Raw genomic sequence first — 14,127 nt, 5'->3', positions numbered from 1 at the left:
TCTCCCTCTTCTTGCATTCTTTACCTCGCCTTCTATCTAGGGACTAAAATAAATTTCAAAGTCATGATTAACTGTCTCTATTCTCCCCTTTCACATTCATGCCATCACCATTTCCTCAAATCTGCTACCTTCTTTCCTTCCTCACTGCAATTCCTTTTGGTCAATCTTTTCAAGTCTTATTTGTAGTAATCTCTTAGGTGTTTTGCTTATTTAGTGTTTCCCCTACACCCAACTTTTCTCCTCACTAACGCACAAACACACATACAAACAGTTCAAAAATTACTGTTTTGAAACAAAGTCTCTTCATGTCATTCCTCTGAATGAATTTTTATGGATTCTCTAGACTCTTTAGCAAGTTAGCCTCCTGTTTATACTTATGTTTCCAGTATATACTATGCTTTCTTACACCAAAGATATTTTGTAACTGTTCTTCCCTCTGCCTGGAATGCCTATCCACCGTTCTCTGTTTGCCAAAAGCCTGATCATCCTTAAATTTTGACTCAAAATTACCTTTTCTACAAATGTTTTCCCAGTCCTTAAAACAGTTCGTTGCCTCTTTTACTCTCCTTCTGTAGCGTCTTAAACAGTTCTTTTCTCATAACACCATATTTTATTGGAGTAATTTGTTATGTCATCTATGAGAAACAGAAATAATAAATATCATCAAGTAAATGACTAATAGTGACTGCATCCTGCATGGTCTGCATGGCTGAGAACTTTGAGATGTCCCTGAGTGGTCAGCCCTTCTGTGGTTTGCCCAGCCAGGTCAGGCTGATTCTATTTCTAGGAAACTGGAAACTGCCATGGTTATTGCAGTGCAAACTGTGGGCCTGCAGACAGGTCACAGGACCTCCCTTACCTTGCACTGAAGTGGAGAGTGTGGCAGGCAAAGTACAAGCCTAATACTAGTGGTGCTACAGTCTTGCTACATGAGAGAAAGAAATTAGCTAAGAAGGTAGATACAGGAGTCCCCTTGTCCTTACCGTACAGTTAGCAGAGTGTTTTTTTAGCAGAGTTACACGTGATCTTTAAAGTCAGCCAAGGAGATCTTCCTAGCCTCCTTTTTCAGATGAGAAAACACAATAAAAGAGGTTAAATAACTTTCCCAGTCATAGGACATTTCAGGGTACTAAAATCGTGCTTTGTTAATTCCCATGTCCCAAACTTTTCCACTGCTTGAAAAAAAAAAGACTTTTTACTGTATGTCAACATTTCTGTAGATATTAATTTTTCCCAGAACTCCTCTATTTGTGTATTTAGAAAAATGCCCGTTTAAAATTAATTCATTTAAAAAATTAAGTACTTTTATAAATCATATCTCAATTGTGATACTCTCCACTAGTTCCTGTAGTAGATAATTGGACTTCCCTGAGTAATTATAAACCTATTATTGTTAGGATAAGTGAGACATTTAGGTCTACAGAGTCAATTTTAATGCCTTTTTAAACAAGAAGTACTAGAGTTGAAATCTGCCTTACATATATAATAGTAAAATTTTGTTCAGAAATGTACAATTATGGCCGTTATCTTGGTGTTTAAAGACATCACCAAAGCTAATTACTCAAGTATACTGATTGCAGCATCCTACTTCTGATTTTCAGCTGTGCCACCTCCGCCACCTGGTGGAGGAATGGTGATGATGCAGCTCAATGTACCAAACAATCCACAGTCTCGTGCCCACTCACCCCCTCAGTGGAAACAAAACAAGTATTACTGTGATCACCAGAGAGGACAGAAGTGTGTGGAATTTAGCAATGTAGACAATATTGTTCAGGTAAGATGCTTAATTTTAAAACTTTCAATATTTTAGTCACAGACGTTTGACCTAAAAGGCTTGACAGTGAACTTGAAATCTCAAAACAGATTAGTAAAAACGTTTGACTATTTATATGCAATTTCCTTCAGTATTTACATATTATTACCCAACTTCTGCATGCTCAAAAAGCTTTTTTAAAAATCAGAAGGTAAATTAGATCTAAAATGTAATTAAAAAAAAAAAGAATGAAGTAGTTATCCTACCTTTTCCATACAAACTATATTTTACTGTAACCAGAAAGTTAATGAGGGAATGTTCTTCATCATAGAATATAGTTACTAAATGTAAAAGCAATGGTGGAATTTAAAATCACCATTTTAGAATCCCGTTAAAATCAGGGATCAAGGAAAAATCATCAGCACATGCCAAAAACAGGAAAAGGTTTATGGGGAACTTAAAAATGGATGGATTAGGCAGACAACACTTTAAACAATTGATCAATTGTAGCATCACTAAAAGTAGGTTGACCAAACATCGTTTGGTTCCTAATGTGATGTAGAGGAAATATACAGTGTCCCGTGATGTACTTGTCAACAAACATTCAACCCAAATCTCATCAAGCCTCTAAGTCTAGCTGTTAATTTACAGAAAACCGAGAAAGCGGGGGGAGAAAAAAACAACTGGACAAATTGTACTGGACAAATTGACCCCACTTCTTAAACAGAAAAATGGCATTTTGAAACGAAGGCTAAATCTGTTACAGATTAAAGGAGACTGAAGAGTTATAAAAATCAGATGCAATGTATGAATCTTCCTTAGATACTGAGCAATCCAAAGACATTTTTGAGCAAAAAAGACAATATTTAAATATGTTAATTTTTGGTATGATAACAGTGGTTTTTTTTTAATCATTTTTATATCTTAGAAATATTTATATACTGAAATATCTTCAAGTGAAATGTTGCATCTGAGATTTGCTTTAAATACTTTAGGATGGAAAAAGCAGGGGAATCACATTCAAAGTTAGATGATGGGTACATAGAAGTTTGTTATACTTGTCCATTGTCGCTTTTATATAGTTGAAAGTTTACAGCATTAAAAAGTTTTTGAAATTTTTTTAAAAGATAAACAAAAAAATATTTTCAACATGTATAACAAAATCATAACAGAATTAAAAAGTCAAAGGTCACTTATAAGCTAGTTCACAAACTATAAATGGCCATTGGGCATTTAAACAGGTGAAAATATTAAAATGTTTTTTATCTATATAATTGGGAAAATTCAGGATAATTTACAGCGTTGACAGAGATATCTAGTTACAAACTCTCTTGTATACTCTTGGTGGTATTATGAATTGATGCAGTACTTTTTGGAGTGCAGTTTAGTGACATTTTTTAAAATGTGGAAGGTCCATAACCTTTGATTCATAAATCTACTTCTAGAACTTTGTGCAGTAAAAATTGTGGAATCACCGTACAAAACATATGTGTTGAGGGATATTTCTTTCTTCCCTTTTGTAACACTGAAAAACTGGAAATAGTCTCGATATTCAGCAGTAGGTAACTGATTGAATAAACTACTATACCATTTAGGAAAATAACTCTTTAAGTGTATGTACTAAAAATAATGGGATACACCAACTTGCCCAGCTGGTACTTTCTAAATTCCATTCTCCACTAAAAGCAACCAGGGCTGCTTAGTGAAATGACTGTTGCCTGGGTTCAATCGGGGAAAGTACAAGATGACCCTGGAACATGTTGCTGTGCCAGAAAGTAATGAAGTACCCAAAGAATGATGGGGATGTATCAAAGGATAGCATCAGGCTTGAAAGCTTTGGGCATAATAAAATAATTAGGAAATGAATAATCACCATCGGATAAAATAAGAATCCACGAGGCCCTACTGATACAAATGAATAAAAGGAGGAGAGTGTGAAGCTCTTTTTTTACGGTAGAATGTGCACGGATACATATAGAAGGAATGATGGAATAAGAAAATCACCAGGCAAGAATCATCACTGGAGGAGAGAGGATTCGGGCGAGGTGGAGTAGGAAGCACAAAGAATCTGTCTCCCCACCTAGAAATAATTGCACCAGCAGAATCAGTCTGATGTAACTACTTTGGAACTCTAGAATCTATTCTAGAAGGCTTGCAACTGGCAGGAGAAAGCCTGGGCAATAGCAGTAATTTCAGTCAATTTCAGCTCCTAGCACAGTAGTAGCTACCCATCCCCTACCCCCTAACCCCATGAGAGGCAGCTGTGTACATGTTCCTGGAGCAGCTTCTGGGAGCCACGGTGGGCCTAAAGGACCCTGTCCTCCAAATACAGAGGATTTGTGTTCTGATCATGGATTTCTACTCATCACAGAGGTGTACACAAAGAGGCAGTGCCATTGTTTTTGCACCTTCCCACATTGTTGCAAACCTGCCCCCCTCCATCTTTGTGGGGATTTAAAAGGCTAGTGCCCTTTTTTCCTCCCTTTGTTTTTCTCTTTTAACCCTTTTTTGGAACTGGACATTAAGGGCTAGGACATTCAAAAGGAACTGAATATATAGGAAGAATTAGAAAGTAACTACACAAGCCCAGGGAAAGACACAGGCTCTGTAAAGCTCTGAGAAGAAGGTTACACCTCAGGCTGATCCTTCACACAGGAACAGCCTACAACAATCAATAAAAGAAAGCAATAACAACAACGAAAAGCAAACCCTGGGAAAGGGGAAGACTCTGATTTCTACAGTTACCACGTTATTAGATTCAAATAGCCAATTTTCAATAAGAAAGAATCCTCACAGGAAAGAAACAGGAAATTATGGCCCATTCAAAGGAAAAATAGAATAAATTAAAATCAAAAAAATAAAAGAAACTGCCCCTAAAAAAAGATCTATGGCAGATCTCCTAGACATACTTTAAAACAACTATATAAAGGATGCTCAGACTACTAAAAGAAGATGTGGAAAAAGAAAACAATGTGTGGTAAAGGGGATCCAATATATGGTGATGGAAAGAGAACTGACTGGGTGGTGAACACACAATGGGATTTATAGATGATAGAGTACAGAATTGTACATCTGAAATCTATGTAACTTTCCTAACAATTGTAACCCCAATAAACTTTAATTAAACAAAACAAAAAAGAAAACAATGTGTGAACAAAATGGAAATATCAATCAAGATAAAACCTAAAAGAAACCAAAAATAAATTCTGGAGTTGAAAATACAGTAGCTGAAATGAAAAAAATTCACTAAAGGAATTCAGTGGCCTATTTGAACAGGCAGAAGGAAGAATCAGAGTACTTGAAGATAGGACAATGAAAAATATCGTGTCTAGGGAAGAGACAGAAGAGAGAATGAAGAAAAGGCAATAGAGCCTAAGGTACCGGTGGGACAATATCAAGTGGACCAACATACACATTGTGGGCGTCCCAGAAAGAGATGAGAGAGGAAAAGGGGCAGAGAGAATATTTAAAGTACTAATGGCTGAAAACTTCCCAATTTGATAAAAGACATGAGTATAAATATCAAGCAGTTTAACAGACTCTAAGATGAACGTAAAGAGACCTACATTGAGACACTTTATAATCAATCGTTTGAAAAATGAAGACAGAGAATGTTAAAAACAGCAAGAGAAATGACTCGTCACATACAAATGATCCTCAAAAAATTATCAGCAGATTTTTCATCAGAAACTTTGGACGCTAGAGGCAACAAGCCAATATATTCAAAGTGTTAAAAGGAAAAAAAAAATTGTCAACCAAGATCCTACATCTGAAAACTTTCCTTCAAAAGAGAGGGAGAAATTAAGAATTCCCAGGTAAAAGCTGAGTCCTTCCCTGTGAGAAATTCTCAAACAAGTCCTGCAAAGTAAAATGAAAGGACACTAGACAGTAATACGAAGCCAGACGAATAAATAAAGCAGTTAAGTTAAATACATGGGCAATTATAAAAGCTACTAGCATCATATCAGTGATTTGTTACTCTACTTTTTTGCTTTCTACGAGATTTAAGAGACTAATATATATTTTTAAAGTTATCTGAAAGGTAGTATTATTAGAACATTGGTTTGTAACTCCACATTGTTTTCTATATAATTTAAGAGACTGATGCATCTAAAAGAATTATTAGTTTATGTTTTGGGACACACAATGTATAAAAATGTAATTGTGTAACATCAGCAACCAAAAACGGTAGGGACAACACATGTTCTAACTATATGCTGTCTACAAGAAACTCACTGTTGTTCCAAAGACACAAATAGATTGAAAGTGAACGGATGCAAAAAGGTATTTCATGCAAATCATAACCAAAAGAGAGCAAGGGTAGTTATGTTAATATCAGACAAAATAGACTTTAGGTCACAAGTGTTATCAAGATACAAAGGACATTATATAGCAATAAAAGTTTTAATACAGCAACAAGCTAGAACAATTAGAAACACACACCTAATAAAAGGCCATCAAAATATATGAAGCAAATACTGACATAATTGAAGAAAGAAATAGTTCTACAATAAAAGTTGGAGACTTTAATATCCCACTCTCAATAATGATAGAACAATCAGACAGAAGATAAGTAAGGAAATAGAGAACTTAAACACAATAAATTAGCTAACAAACATAACATATACAGAATACTCTACCGGATGACAACAGCAGCATACACATTCTTCTCAGGTGCAGATGGGTCATTTTCTAGCATAGACTGTATAGTAGGCCACATATTATCTCAATAGATTTTAAAAGATAGGTATATCATACAAAGTATTTTCTCCAACCAACATCGTACTGAAAGTTCTACCCAGAGCAATTAGTCAAGAAAAAGAAATAAAAGGCATTAAATTGGAAAGGAAGAAGTAAAATTATCTCTGTTCGCAGATAATATGATCTCCCCATGACACTTACAACTACAAAGGAAGAAATAGTAATGTGACAATGGAGAAACCTGGGAGACTTCACTTTACCCAAGTAATTGAAATAAAAAATCACCAATACTGTGATGACAAATCGACAGTATGTTCCTTCTCATATGATACACTGAGAAAGACACATCACTTCTCTGGTATTCCTTCCCCAAATGTATATCATGAACCTTTTGATGAGAAAACAGCAGGCAAACCCAAATTGAAGAACATTTCACAAAATAACTGATCTTCAAAATGTCAAAGTCGTGAAAGAGAAGAAAGACTGAGTTTCTGTTTCAGATTAAAGAATATCAAAGAAACATGACAAATAAATGCAGCACTTGGTTCTAGATTGGATTCTGGACTAGAAGGGGATTTTTTTTTTCTTTTTTTTTTTTTGCTATAAAGTACATTAGTGGGACAGTTGGCAAAATTTGAATAAACTTTATAGATCACACAACATCACTTCTCTGGTATTCCTTCCCCAAATGTATATCATGATATATTATTATTACAGTAAATGTATATATTAATAATAATAAATGTATATATTATTATTACAGTAATTACATAATATTATCGTATTGTTAGTTGCCTGATTTTGACAATTCTGTATTTATTTATGTAAGAAAATTGTCTTATTTTTAGGAAATAAGACACTAATAATTGGGGATAGATAGGTATCATGACCAACTAATTCTCAAATAGTTCAGAATAAATAATAGTATATACAGAGAGAGAAAACCAGTATAATAAAATATTAACATTTGGGAAGTCTGAGAATTCTTTGTACTATTTTTGCTCTGTTCTTCAGGATGAATTGTTAAAAATTAAATGTTAAAATAATTAGTGTGAAAAAATAAGGTGGATGTAAATATTCTCTCATGGAAAAGTATCTACAACATTATTGTCAAGACACAAAAGCAAGATTCAAAAATAGACTGGATAGTCTATTTCCATTTTTGTAAAACATAGATGTATGGATGCATATGCATAGAAACAATCTATGCATATGTTTGAGAGTTGGAAATTATAAATTTCTATAGTGTTTTAATTCCTTTAATAACAAGTATATGTTGCAATAGTATAACAAGTACATATTTGTAAAAAGAAAGAATAAAATTTTTTGTGCAAAAGGAAATTTGCAAAAAGCCTGTCTAAACTGCTAACGCATTTTCTTGATGTAATTGCAGCACAGCCCTCAACTCTGCAGCCCCATTACTTCACCAGCTCAGTCGCCAGCACCAGCTCAGCTATCCACCCTGAAAGCTGTCCGTCCTTCTGGACCGCCACTTTCCATCATACCCCATTTTTCTAGACCTTTTATCCCTGGGCAAGGTAAGTGTGCCCAAAACCAGTCACAGCCTCATACAATTTTAAGACATCAATCTCAGCAATTTTGTGATTTACTTGGTACTGCTACCTTTCAGTTTTCCATAGGACGACATTTTTACCTCCACCTGGGTATATTTGTTTATTACCATGTACTTTCCTAACCTTAGTGTTTCATCACTAATTAATAATTTGGTAATTACTTAATTCGATAATTACTTACATAACAGAATTAAAATGACTTTAACATATCCTTAGACTCCATTCCTCTATTGTAGTAATATGCAGTATTCTATATTTGTTCCATATTTCTAATTTCTATATTAGAGTAATATATATCAAGAGTTAATTCAGAAATTTATTTAAGAAGCATTTATTGAGGCGTTACTACCGTATTTCCCTGAAAATAAGACCTAACCGGAAAATAAGCCCTAGCATGATTTTTCAGGATGCTCGTAATTATAAGCCCTACCCCAAAAAGAAGCCCCAGTTAAGATCGTCAGCCAGATGGACGTATGTGTCCTTTGCAACACACGATGGACGTATTGAATTATAAAATAATATATAACTGAATATAAATAAATAATGATATTGACATTAATACTTAAATGATATGATAAATTATAATTAAGTATTTGTAAATACTCAAACGGGTGCCATTGGATGAGAGGTAAAAGCCTACATAAACAGACGAACTCGAGACTTATTGCCAAGTGACCAATTGTAGTCCAGACACAACATACAAATAACGTGCGTACTTGATAATGAACGGACGTGGTTGTGCCTAATATGAATCTTTATAATTCAATACGTCGTGTGTTGTTACAGATGTACTTAATGCACTCGTGTGAAATAAAGAAACATTTTCTGAATTTTGGTGCCTGCAATTTTTCGTCGCTTTTGTGTGGACCATCATTCTTAACTGTCATCATTTTTGTTGCCATTCCTGTCTCGTAAGTCTTCAATTAACAATTGATTTAATGGTAGATTTAAAGGGAATAATATTTTGACCCCCAGACAAGATGAGTGCAAAAAGAAAGAGCTATTCCATCGAGTACAAGAAAGGAATCGTGGAGGACTCCCGGGGCAAAAATCTTACGGCTTTCTGCAAAAAGAAGAAGTTGGATCTCCGAATGGTCCGAAAATGGCGAGCAGAGTATGATAACCTCAGTCAACAGGTGGACGAGGGAAATGCTAAGAAGCGCAAGTGTGGATCAGGTCGGCAACCATTATTTCCTGAGCTAGAAGACATCATCTGTGAATGGATTGCTGACAGGAGAGCAAAGGCTTTGGTTGTGCGCAGGGCGGATATTCAAGCATTTGCCCTTGCAATGGCACCACAGTTAGAAGTATCCCCAGAAGAATTCAAAGCATCGCAACACTGGCTGGATGGCTTCCTTCAGCGATATGAACTGTCGCTAAGATCGACAACACTGTTCAAGCTGGAAGATACTGAAGTTATTAAACGTGCACTTGCATTCAAGTCCTTCGTTGATGGCATCGACTTTTCTAAATACCAGCTCTGCAACATGATTGCTATGGATGAAACTGCAGTGTTTATAGGCCAAGGATCTCAAACGACAATTGATCAGAGGGGTGCCTCGTCAATCTACATTCCCTCCACTTGTTACGAAAGTGCTCGTGTTACCTGTATTTTGGCAATTCGTCTGGATGGAAAGAAAGCCCCACCTCTAATCATCACTAAGGGCAAGAAGGATAAGGTTGAACATGTTTCAGGCATTTATGTTCTTGAAACCGAAAAAGCCTGGTGCACACAAGCAGTTATAAGGAAGTGGGTCGATTTAATGCTACCACTTGTTTTGCGAGGTGGCCAAAGAGGTCTGCTAGTCTGGGATTCAGCCAGCACTCACCGCGCTAAAGATATGAAGCACTTCCTTGCAGAGAGAAGAATAGATCAAATAATGATTCCCGCAGGAATGACTGCCTATCTCCAGACTCTTGATATTGCAATAAACAAGACATTCAAAGACCATTTGCGCATGGAAATCAATGAGTACATTGAAAACAGAATGGAAAGAAATCAGCATGGAAACTTTGTGAAGCCCAGCCTGCAAGAGGTTGTGACTTGGGTGAAGAATTCATGGGATAAAATCACTGACAGCTGTGTTGCCAGTGCATTACGAGCAGGCTACATGGACAAGAAGTGCTCATTTAAGGAGAGCTCTATTGCTGGACATGAGAGATTGGGGCCAATGGTTCTACAGGAAATGGAATCGCAAGAAATTCAAGTCGGAATTCGGGGTTTGGAGAGTTATGATGATGTTCCAGAAGAAGATGACATGACTGTATTTGAATAAATGTAGATTTTTGTACATGAATAAATGTAGATTGTTGTACATGAATAAATGTAGATTGTTGTACATGAAAAAAATAAGACATCTCCTGAAAATAAGCCCTAATGCGTCTTTTGGAGCAAAACTTAATATAAGATCCGGTTTTATTTTCGGGGAAATACAGTATGCCCTTGATGTACAAAACGAACAAGGTGAAGTCCTCATCATCACCAATCCTCAGACTAGTTGAAGGAACAGACACATAAGTGGATGACTATAAAATAATATGGAAACCATTAATTTTGTTTCCAGGAATTTATCATCAGGACAAACACGCACAATCTGCGCACACATTGATTTATGCATAGAAGAGTTTATAGCAAAAAATTCCAAAAACAACCTAAATGTCCATCAGTAAGGATTAGTTAGATTATGGTATATTCATAGAAGGAATACTATGCAGTTATCTAAAAACCATGTTTTAAAGAATCATTAAAAGGGGAAATAGTCACAGTGATAAGTTATTTTAAAAACAAAGTTACCCGGACATTTCAAACAAGGTGTCCAATCAATAAGCCCTCAAAAAGATGCTCAACATCATTATTCATTAGAGAAAGGAATATTAAAATCTGAATGAAATATCACTTTGTCCCCATTAAAATGGCTATAATCAAAAAGACTAACAACACCAAATGTTAATGAAGATACAGAGCAACTAAAATTCTCACACATTGGTGGGGGAGTGTAAAATGACAAAACCACTCAGAGAAAAGATTTGACCATTTCTTTCAGAGCTAATCACTTACCTCACAATGTAGCAATTCCACTCATAGGCATTTACCCAAGAGAAATGAAAACATGTTTATGCAGATTTGAACAAGAACATTTACAACAACCTTATTTTATGATGATAGCCCAAACTGGACATAACCCAAAATGTCCACCAGTGGAGACCTGATACACAAAATTGTAGTTTGTAGTGTGTCCTTGCAATGGAATACTACTCAGCAATGAAAGTGAACAAAGCAAATTATTGACGTGCAACAACATAGATGAATCCCAGAATTATGTTAAACCTAAAAGTAACCATACACAAAAAGAAGACATACTGTATGATTCTAATTATATGAAATCCAACTACAGGCGAACTAAACTATGGTATTAGAAATCAGATAATGGTATGAATGAGATATGGAGTTGACTGGACATGAGCTTGAGGGAACTTTTCAGGAAAGGGAAATGTTCATTATCTTTTTCAGGTCATGGTTACATGGACTTTTACAATTGTTAGAATTCATCAAACTTAACACTAAAGATGTGCATTTTGTTTTATGTTAATTATATCCCAATTTACTTTTAAAGAATTATAAAATATATACATAGACACACGTGTGAGCACACCTATATAGAACAAAGACAAAAAAAAAATACACACCAAATGTTAGAAGTGATAAAATTACTAGTGTTGTTTTTATTTTCTCCTTTGTAATTTTGTATTTCCAAATTTTCTACAAAACCATGACTTTAATAATCTAGAAAAATAAAGCATGTTATTAAAAAAAATAAATTTAAACAGCATGTGGATTGCAACTGTGGGGCAATACAGTCATATCGAGATGCATAGGCTAGTATAAATGCCCCACGAGAAGCACATAGCATGGCCTGTTAGGGGGTCCCTGGTTAGTCCTGACTACAGTGTCATCTCCATATTGAAAAGAATACTGCTCCAGAGACCACAACTTAACTCTCACTTCTTTGCAGCTGTTTTTTATGCATATTCACTCTTCACGTTGCATCTCTGATCTCAGGGCTAAGCCTCCCTGTCGTATCTGCCCTTCAGCCAGTGCTTGGAAAGGAGCAAGCATGTCATGGGTGTGCTCTGCCAGGGAGTTGCCCTAGTACCTTCCCGGTATTCATCACGAAAGAGCCCGTACAGTGGTAGGAAGCTCACATCTCGCTTCTCTCTGTTAGGAAACTATTGAGAGAAAGGGGTGTATGATTTCCTGAAGATGCTTTCCTAGCACCTGCCCATAACCCTCCTCCAAATACAGAATGTGCTGAGTTTGGGGACTTAACAGTTAAAATAAAATGAGAATATAACAAATGAAAACATTCTTCTCCAGAACAAGGTTTTTGCAGTCAGCATTTATTAAGCCCTTATCACGCAATGACTTCAGACACCCCTGAGTGAGAGAAAATAATCGGAGGGTCTCCACTCTGACTACACCACACTTGTTGACTTAGGGGATACTTGCTCATGAATAGCACTTAAGAACTGTGCCACTCTTTCTAAGCAACTTGAAGTTATAAACACAAATTTTCATTTAAAGGGAGCTTGAGAGCTGACCCAAAACCTAGAATGTAAATATACCCATTGGTTAAGACTGTAAAACTGTTTGTATGCATATATGTAAATATAGTATACATGCATATATTCATAGCAATTAATCATGAATTTGGGGAGATAGAGAGCTTAATGTTTTTTCAGGGTCTTTTCCTTCCCCTGGAATGTAAGTTATATTAATTTATAATCATCAGAGAAAATGTGGGGTTTCTTTTAGCATCGCTAAAAAAGTGGGTGGGGTGGGTAGTATAGTTATTTTGGTGGATTTCATATGAAATGTTAAGGGATATAGGGGTTTCTCTTCATCCTATCCTGTCTACCCAATTCCCACCACTTACCCTCCTTCATAACCACTGTTATTACTCCTTAGTCCTTCAGAAATTTACCTCTTTAAAGGATATGTGGAACTTTTAATTCTTTTTAAAAATATGTCAATGCCTACAGTTTTTTATCCTACCAAATACGTCCCCTTACTTATGTTAACTGAGACAATTTAGGAAACTGTAGGAAGTGCTTTATAATTGAGTAGAGGAAAATGTGAAAATGTTTCTGTTGACTTTCAGGAGATGCCAGATACCCGTTACTTGGCCAGCCACTGCAGTACAACCCTCCTGCCGTCCTGCATGGACACATTCCAGCCCAGCAGGTGTGCGCGCCAGCCGTGTGACCTCCAGGGCGGGCATGTGGGCAGAACCTCCCCCTCTGCTGCCCAGTGTGGGCGCCCTGGGCCCTCCTGTTGGGCTGCACAGGGAGGGCTCTGTGCCTCAGCCAGTTAATTTATCAGTGCTGCCCCGGACCCCATCGAGGGCAAACGGGCCGAAGGTGGTTCATTGCTCAGCTCCGCAGGAGTGCACGTGCTGCCCGAGATGGGTGGTGACCGGGCGTGAGGGACTCTTGCTCACGACAGCCACTCAGCAAGAAACGGGTCATAGTGACGGACAGGAGTGCCATCACCACAGAAGCACGATTCACCAGCCTGGGGTTGAATTTCTTCTGCTGAAATACAAAATCTAGACTGCATATGGTTAGGTGGTAAGGGTTTAAACCGTCCAAACACATTTTTCAGCATTATTAACACTATTTCTCATCTGTTTGTGGTTTTCAGGGTCAGTCTGGCAACCGGCATGGAAGCCGAGGACGGAAACAAGCTAAAAAAGCTGCATCCACTGACCTTGGTGCAGGAGAAGCAGGTGTGTCCCTGAGAGGCAGCTGGGGGCAGTTCTATGAACTGTTGACCAGTTTGATGGTCTGTCTGTAAAATCATACCACAGCGCAGAGATGGGTTTTCTTCTTCCCAGAGTCCTGCGAAATGTCAGAAAATTATGCCACCTCTAATGCAGGGTTCTTGAATATGTTCTTTTAATTCTATCTCGTTTCAGGTTTCAGAATGTAGTCAGGTACGGGTGGGTTCAGGAGACCTGAAGGGACCAAAGGGAAAAGATGTGTGTGAGAGGGACAGGTAGTGTGACACTTTGCCCCTGTATTCTTAGAGAAAGGAAGTAG

The 14,127-nt window shown here is 36.8% G+C and overlaps 1 protein-coding gene across 15 annotated transcripts in view; it reads left to right on the top strand.

The window, feature by feature from the left end:
• The window catches only part of R3HDM1 (R3H domain containing 1), a 169,811-nt gene that overhangs the window by 153,929 nt on the left and 1,755 nt on the right, over positions 1–14,127 (top strand). For all 15 annotated transcript variants that reach the window (XM_033112141.1, XM_033112151.1, XM_033112147.1 and 12 more), the window contains 4 exons: positions 1,602–1,774; positions 7,848–7,992; positions 13,188–13,270; positions 13,730–13,814. In XM_033112141.1, the coding sequence (XP_032968032.1) occupies positions 1,602–1,774; positions 7,848–7,992; positions 13,188–13,270; positions 13,730–13,814 (486 nt within the window). The remainder of the gene's footprint in view (positions 1–1,601; positions 1,775–7,847; positions 7,993–13,187; positions 13,271–13,729; positions 13,815–14,127) is intronic.

The sequence above is a fragment of the Rhinolophus ferrumequinum genome, chromosome 8 (assembly GCF_004115265.2).
Source record: "Rhinolophus ferrumequinum isolate MPI-CBG mRhiFer1 chromosome 8, mRhiFer1_v1.p, whole genome shotgun sequence".
NCBI lineage: Eukaryota > Metazoa > Chordata > Mammalia > Chiroptera > Rhinolophidae > Rhinolophus > Rhinolophus ferrumequinum.
This window is presented reverse-complemented; position numbering and strand designations above follow the sequence as displayed.